General features: G+C 38.9%; 1 protein-coding gene across 1 annotated transcript in view; it reads left to right on the top strand.

Annotated features, from left to right (window-relative positions):
* Positions 1 to 698: 698 nt before the first annotated feature.
* LOC145976422 (uncharacterized) overlaps positions 699 to 8,751 on the top strand; it is a 69,609-nt gene continuing 61,556 nt past the window's right edge. Inside the window, exons 1-2 of the mRNA XM_083107479.1 lie at positions 699 to 750; positions 8,534 to 8,616. Coding sequence (XP_082963605.1) covers positions 699 to 750; positions 8,534 to 8,616 — 135 coding nt within the window. The remainder of the gene's footprint in view (positions 751 to 8,533; positions 8,617 to 8,751) is intronic.

Raw genomic sequence — 8,751 nt, 5'->3', positions numbered from 1 at the left:
AGTGAAGAAAATAGATTTGCAAATTTTTAATCAGAAATGTCAATCAAAAAATGTAATTTTACAGTATTTTTATTTTTCCACTCTCAAATTCCAAGATTTGAAATTTTAGATACTTGACATGTTACGCGAATTCTGCGGTAAATTAAACAAAAATAAAAATAAAGTAAAATCGCAAATCTTGTCTCGAATGTTCGTTCCCGAAAATGTAATCGTCGAAGTTGCGTGAGCGCAAACGAGAATCGCGTAGAGGCGCGAATACACGTCGGAGGGTGCAAATATCGCGACGCGTCGGTTGCACAGACGAATGAGCGCACACGTACACGCATATGCGCGAATGTGTGCGCGCTCGTTCCTCCCGCTCGCGCAAATGCTGATGATCATTCACGCCACTGACCTACTCTGCTACGCGAGCTTCGCCCTCCGACGCCGCGACGGCTGGAAAAGCGGCAAGAGATAGAGAGAGAGAGAAAGAAAGAGAGGGCGAAACGGGAAAAAGGGGAGCGAGACACGCCGAGATGATCGTGGATGTAGAAAGGAGAGATGAGGAGAGAAGAGAGTCTGGTCGGTGAGTCTGGGCCTGCGTAACGACGCGTGCACGTCGACGATGCAAGTGCGCGACGACGGTCGAGGGCTTCGTGCAAGTCGCGGGATGGCGCGCGGGGGGTGGGGGGGGAGGGTAAGGGATAACGGAGGCAGAGATGGTGGAGGGCACGAAAGGAGGAGGCGAGTTGCAAGGGGTGCAAGTCGGCTGTAGTAGTTGAAGAGGGCGAACGAAGAGGACGAAGGGGGGGTGAGGGAGGGAGAGAGGGGGAGGGGAGGGGGCGAAAGTCGACCGAGGGGCGGCAGGGAATACGGAAGGCTACGATTGATCCGTGGTCGCCCTCCTCATCCTTCTCTATCCTCCTCTCTCCATCCGCCGTCTCTCCTTCTTGTCCGGGTGTCCCTTCCGCGCCCTTTCGTCCTCGGCCCTCGCCTTCTCCTCCTCCTCCCCCTCCCCCTCCTCCTTCTCGCTCTACGTCGCCGCGACCTCACGAATTCATTGTGCGCTTCCGGCTCTCGTCCTTTTTCTCTCAGGCGGCCATTAGCTGTCCGTTCGGGTCGCCTCTTATTAGCATAGTTGCAAATTCTATGCCACGACGTCCGACAGCGACGGCGGCGGCGGCGGCGGCGGCGGCCTCCTCCTGTTAACGCTTGATTGGAGGCCAACGCGACGTTTTACGCCGTTTTACATACACGCGTTGCTTGGAAACTGGATGCAGACGAGGGAACATTGAGCAGATATCCGTTGTCGGTCGCGCATTATCGTATGAATTTTCGAGTACGACTTTAATGCTTTTATAATTATTTCGCAGACGTTACGAGAAACCTTTTCCAGTCGGTTTGCAACGATAAAGTCTCTTGCGCGACTCGCAATTAATTATCCATATCGGTATACCGTTTTAGCGATAACAGTTTTAACGATTGAACATGTATAGAAAATGCGCGGTTCCTATTTCCGCCTGCTTTATGATTAATGCAAATTCCACAAATAATTAATTATGTCCTATCTATTACTACCCTGGTCACCCTCCCTAAAAAGGCTATTAAACTTTTTACTTTTATTTAAAAGTTTTAAAAGTTTATTTAAAAAAAGCCGCTTTAATTCTCTAAACTTGCGCGTATAAAAAACGTGTCTTCCATTTCGAGCTATACTCTACAATATATGCGGAGCTCGTCGAGTTCCGCCAAACGATCCGCGATTTCAGATCGCGAGAGATATTAACAATCATCACGGTAAGGGCGTAAAACAGTGCGTGCTCGAGTTTGGTGCAATTAATATTCCGTTCGGTATTGCTGATTGATGATAGCGCGTTTATCGGGCGTCGAGCGGCGGCGACAAGGCCAGATTATCCGTTGCATTAAAAAGCATTTTTGACGCTCGCGCGCATTCATTCGGGTGTTACATTCCGATAAATGGAACTTAAACAATCGGTCTGTAGAAATTGGTGTTGGCGACAATATTATGTATACATGTATGTATGCGCATGTATATATATATATATGTATATAGACACGTTCACGCAGCCTGCCTCGTTCACCGTAAACAGAATTATACAATACCGAATGCGCTACCATTAATTAGCGTGACTTGGTGTAGGCGGGATGGCTGCGCACGCGCGTGCTTTTATTTTAGCGTTCCCCGACAAAATGTTTTCGCACCTCCAAAAACAAATTGCGGACTTTTAATTGAGATCCATCGCGTTCATGATTTGGCCTGCTCGAAAACACTTTCCTCTTGCCCCGGCGAATTTTCATCGCGTGTATTTTCGGAGTAATATTGTCTGATAAATCAGCAAGAATGCAATTTGACGTCAATGTGTAAAATCTTTCTCATCCTGTTTAGCCAATCTCGAATACGTCAAAAGCTTTTACGAGCGCATACCGATTTTTCTCCCTTTTAATTTGTCCACAAGTCTATGCAATATTTTATTCGCTCGACACGTTGCTTTTGTACGGTTTACAAATTAAATGTGCCGACGAATTTTTTGCGCAGTAATGTAAAAGAATACGTTAGAATCGTTTACGTTATTGGCATAATTGTATCGTGTTGAATGTAAATATTAATACGATTAACTTTACGTTACTTTTGAAGATCTATGCGGCATTTTGAGACTGGAAAAATGTGCTAGAGAGATTGTAAATCATAACGAGTTTGCCCCACCAATGCGTATTACTGAGAGGAGAAAAAAGATTTCTATATACGGCGAGATGTATTACTTATGTATGTAGCGTGTCGAGCTCTGATTACACGGCTTGTAAAGCGGAAAAGTTCCTGCTGTTTCTTGAAATCTAGTATCGATCGAGCGCATCGAAACGCTACCACGCGACGAAAAAACTTGGACACAACCGGCTCGAGCAAAACCATCTCGACTGTATACTTTGTAACGTAATGAAAGACGCGAACACGCAGGAATAATCGGTTACATCGACAAAGTTGCATTCTATGAAGCGGCTATTATTCACAGTGTAATGAATATTGTTACGCAATGCGTCTATTATTGTCGAGTATTATAGATAATTTATGATGATTGAACAACGAGGAAAATGATGTATCTTTGTTGTGCTGGTACAAAACAATTGAATATTTTCACAGATATTTTATAATAAATGCCTCTTATATTTAAAAAATATATCTACAGAAATTTCTTAGAAATATCCATGTTTTTTATTTGTTTAGCTTAGGTGATTAAATCGAATTACATTTGCAAATATACAATATTTTTAGCTTGCCACACTAATAAACTAATTTATTTTTTATTGGAATAGTTTCTATAGTAAAATAGATTATGTAAAGAGAATGAGAGAAAGAGACAGAGATACTAGTTAATATACAGCTGTTTTTTATCAGCTATATAAATTCTTTACTCTGATTGCAATATTAAAAAAAAATAAAAACAACATGTAAAGAGAGGGCGAAAAATACCACAAACCATTAAAAAAATTAAATATTTTTAATTTTGAAATAAATACATTCCATACAGCATAGAATGTTTGTTTAAATATGCGTTGCATTTATTCGATTGAACATGTACTTGATTCGTTGTATAGTCCTCGTTAAACTTTTATATTATCAAACTTTTTACACAGTGATATGACCGATTATTCAAGTCGCAATTTAATTTGCTTCAACGATAAATCGAATTTCGTTCGATATGTGTTGCCAACTTACATAAAGGGGTATATATAAATTATAAAAATATCGCGCAAAAAAGGTGCTCATTACACAATCTCTTTTTCAACAGGTCATCTGAGGTCTCTGAGGTTCTATCTTTTAATTTTCATAACAACCAAGATTGCTTCCCCTGCACTTAAAAGTTGTTTGTTTCATTACTTAATAAAAACACATATACGTAGTACGATACGTGTATCAACTATTTAACGGATATGATTTATACATTTTTCAACAATTTTATATATACTCTTTTAAATATATACATTAAAATAAATTTATATATGTATATTCTTGAGATGCGCACTTTTTCATTTACAATTTCTTTGGCAAAGTTTTCATAGATTCCTATTTAATAAAAATTAGATAAATTTTGTTTCAGAATTTTTTTTTTTGCATTTTTAATATTTCGATATATGCTAACATTCACATTATTGACACTTTGAAAATTTTTTTGGCGCAATATATATATTGAAAAATAAATGTTGCTTTTTGAAATTATTGTCTAATATATTTGATTCAAGAAGAACGAAAGGATTTTTAACATATTTTTTCAAGAATTGTTAACGATATTATAGATTTGTCAAGAAATTAATTATGCATAAAATAAATATGGCTATTTTGTATAAAAACTTTTTTAAACATTTATATGCATATTATCGTGCATTTAAACGAACAGATATCTTAAGCGAGAAATTTATCTGGATGTCAAAAAAAAAAAGAGAACATCTTTGCAGATACCGTTTCGTATCGGTGCACACGCATACATGCGAATCCCAATTTTATCGCCACAATATGGTCATAATATCAATTCAGAGCATTATAAATAGATTACTGGGATATTCTTGAAATCGGCGAACTTATTAAAGTGCACGATCGATGCGATTCGTCGCAAATTATACGCAGTTGCTAATCCAAAGATATTTTCTTTTGTTTTAAACAAAAATCTCCACAAACAATTAAAATGTATTTTTCATTTTGATTGTACGCGTTACAAGCAGATTAATTCAAAATTCACATCGAGCAGTATTTTTTAGCAATTTTTTTTATTTAGTACATATAATCAATGTTCAAATATACAGTGTCGCGATAAGTAAATTATTGGAATTATGAGACGTTATAAAATTTTATAAATTTCTGATTTGCAAATCGTTTTCTAAGGTAAGCTTCTTGTTATGCTTTAGATTTGTAATAGTCTCAGTGGCTCGCTTAACGAAGCAACAACGAAGATTTCTTTGCGAGAGACGGACGCACGCGTAAATACGACGCGCCGCGTAAACGAAGCGATACGTAACGTTTTTATGAAAACGACGAGATAAGGAATTTCCGCGTTGCGACGAGTTGCAAGACTAAAATCGCGATCGTAAAAAGCAAAATTGCGAAATTCGGCTCGGGGGTTCGCCGCAAAACATTTTCCACGAGCACGCTTAGATATTTACTCCGTGCATATTTAGTAATGCAGTTGTGATATATGTATACCCGTCTCACATTTCCGCGATATTTATATAGGCAAACAAAATTTAAAATTAACTACGCATTTAATTGTCTAAATGCGTAGTTAATTATCACAATGTTTGTGCAGTGCACATTTTGGCCCCTCTTTTACAATTATTTTAATCTCTCTTTTCAATTCTCTTCTTAATCTCTTATTTCAATTCTTAATTTAATCTCTTATATTTCAATTTTCTTTTTTTTATATACATATAGTGCTCATCATTTTATTATCATTTCACTATTTAATAGTGAAATGATAATAAAATGATGAGCATTATATGTATATAATTATTTCTATGCTGCAGAAGATAATGATTGTGTGTAAGTGATACGTGCATCGGAAATTTTCAATTTTTTATTAAACGTCAAGTAATAAATGTGAGAGTACGGTTCTAGATCGCGATCCAACGATGACATTCTGCAATCGCGCGTCATTATAACGAGAAGATCTCACTGTGATGCGCTATCTCAGGATTACCTAACACGCGAGCGCGCGCGCGCGCGCGAGAGGATGCACTTTCGGCGACGTCACGAGCGTCCGATATGCTGGCCGGCCAGCAGCTCGCACAGTTGTGCGAAGTAAAAATAAAACGGCGGGCTCTATAGCAATTCTCTCCGTTCACGCAACACGCGCGCGCCGTGCGTTACCTAAGAACGCGTAGACGCGCAATTCAGCGTAACCGCATGGTTATAAAAAAAATGATGCAAGAGAAAAAACAACGGACGCGTGGTCGCGTCGGATCGATGCGTATAATATATGTACGCGATGACGGTCCATAATCGCGTTTGACACGCAGGACCACAGATGTCCGAAAGCAAGAGCAACCGCTAACCCTCTGACGTGTGTGGTCCTCTCCTGTGGCTTTCTTTTTTTGATCTCCAATAAAAGAAAGGAGAATCGATCTTTTGAAGGAATCAAGTTTGATTAACAATAAATTTTTCACTGGCAGTTTTCTAATTTTCTTATTTTTTTTTTATTTCAAATTACAAGATATAATTTAAATCAGGCGTACTTGAGTGTCGATAAATATTACTTCTATACAAAATTTATTAGTTATTTTTTCGAATTAAAATCTGGTTAAAAGATTTTGTTTAATCTTGTCAGCGTATTGTGTACTTTTTTCAAATCATTGGAATGTAGAATAATATGCGATAAATATGTGGAAAATATTGGAAAACGATAAATCATAAGTATTAATTATATATGTTCAGTATGAAATTATTAATTACGAATTATACAAGACAGAAAACATTGGTAGATACCGATTTGGTTTTTCCGCTTTGGTCTTTCTCAAATAGATAGACTACGTTCTATATCTACGCATCGATAGTAAATCATCAATTTACGAGTATAATTTATGAGCAACGATCGCTCGATAAAGACCACAGAGTAACTTTTTCTTCGTAAATGTGTCCGCTAGCAATACACGCGTCAATGTATTACTGCTCTTTAGTCATTTTCGATAGATATTTTAATCCGTAAAAATTTCGTTAAAATTTACGTGGCATATTTGCCGTCGTGCAAACTGCATCTATCATTTAACTTTATATAAGCTAGTCATTAGCCATATCTGAAATGTCTTTTTAAAATAAATTTACGAAGAGTATAAATTATTATTAAGTATAATATATACACTTTCCTGTTATTATTAAAGAAAAAGATGAAATATAAATACATGTATAAATTTTTTGCCGGTTGTCTTTCGCGAATTAATTGGTACGAGATGGAAACGTACCAAATGCAAGTTGAGAAATACTGATCCGATCGCACACGCACTACTTATTATGTCTATCTTTCTGACGCGGATGTAAACGAGCATCAGACGCAATTTGCGTTACCTAAGAATCTATATAAAAGCAGAGTGCATCACTGCGAGACTCACGATAGACAAATACATATGCACGCATTCCTCCGCAAAATTTAATAAAACTTGCAAACGAAGCAAACGCATGTACATATATGACACACTGTAAGAATAGGATACAAAGGATAAGAAACATAACGTAATAATAGCAACTCGTAATCTAAGAAGTAATTATTTATTTTTAATACGGAAATAATATGTGTGATTGAGTAATAAAAAATAAGTATGAGAAGAGAGAGAATTTTTTATGGCATGGAATTTTAGGTATTTTTATCAGACATCAATGTTTATATAAAAAGCAATATTATGTAAATGACGAAAGCGAAATTTTATTGAGAAAGAGAGCAAAAAATATATAAAATAACAAAAATTTGTTTATACTGATAAATTTGTTTATATTGATAAAATTTCTGCCCATAAAAAATTGTTCTCATTTACTCACATAATAAAACAGTGACAGATAGCGGAATAATGTATGCGCGAATGGAGATCGCAAATAAAATATCAATTTCACAAATAAATCTTAGTTATGCGATGTTGGATTTCTTAAACGACGATATTACAAAGTATAAAGATCTTATAAATTATCATGCTGTAAGATTTATCGCAAAAAATTTAAAAGCATTTAACTTATCACCTCAAACGTATCATTCAATTATGAGATATGTCGATTGTTTAAAATACAAGGTTTATCGTGTATTTGTATTTTCATCGCGTTTATTTTACAAAGCCTCTTACACAGATTTCGCCATGAAATTCTCTATCGGCATCAAACTTACGAAGGAGTCGATCCGTCATCGTTAGACAGGCGAAGGAACACGCAGCTACGTTCTATATTCCATGTCGAAAATAATAATTAGCTTCCACGCGCGCAGTGTAACACTCAATGCGTGAGATACTTTTACGCGTCCCCCTCCTTTCCATCTTTCTCTCGCGGTACCTATCTACCACCCTTTCTCATTCTCTCTCTATCTCTCTCTCTCAGTTACTGGCAACATGCGTTTTTTTTTGGTCCAATGACGCCTATGCCGCGCTACGAATCGCGAGATTCGCGAGGGAAACGTGCGCGACGTTGTTATCGATACGTGTGTGCGAGTATCGGTGCGCGCGCGCCTCGCCAAGTGTGCGTGCGCGCGCACGCGCACACGGCGTCGCGGCTGCGAGTGTGTGGGAGAGCGCGCGCGTGCGTGTGTACGCGGCGGTGCGCGCGTGAGCGTTTCACACCTGACTATGTACTACGCGAGTCGTGCGAGCGACCGTGGAAACGCGATGAGACGATCGCGAAAAGAGCGCGTGGAGGAGCGCGAGCGACGCCGAAAATCGCGTGGACGGGCGCGCGGATTTATCGCGCGGCGCTCACGGCGCTCGGCCGCGCAGAATCGATTTATTTTGTCGGTACGGTCTGCGCGGCGAACACGGTAGGTTAGTTGACCGCGGGGCCGAGCGAGCGCTGAGCTGACAGTAGGCCGGCGACGTCACAGTGGGCCGGTTCGAGCCTTCCTTCATTCGATTCAGGCAGGCTCCTCTATTCGTTTTACATGTAGCAAGGTAAATATTCAGACGCGGTGTTTTACGTTTTCACGAGAGAACGCGGGCCCAGTGCGCGGATCATTATTTTCATCGTCGCGTCGGTGTCATCGTCGTCGTCGTCGTCTTCGTCGTCTTCGTCGTCTTCGTTATCGT

The sequence above is a fragment of the Camponotus vicinus genome, unplaced genomic scaffold, assembly GCF_025532165.1.
Source record: "Camponotus vicinus isolate PSW18456_S1 unplaced genomic scaffold, iyCamVici1.0 SCAF_8, whole genome shotgun sequence".
Lineage (NCBI taxonomy): Eukaryota > Metazoa > Arthropoda > Insecta > Hymenoptera > Formicidae > Camponotus > Camponotus vicinus.
Note: the sequence above shows the minus strand (reverse complement) of the source record. Positions and strands in the feature narration are given on the sequence as shown.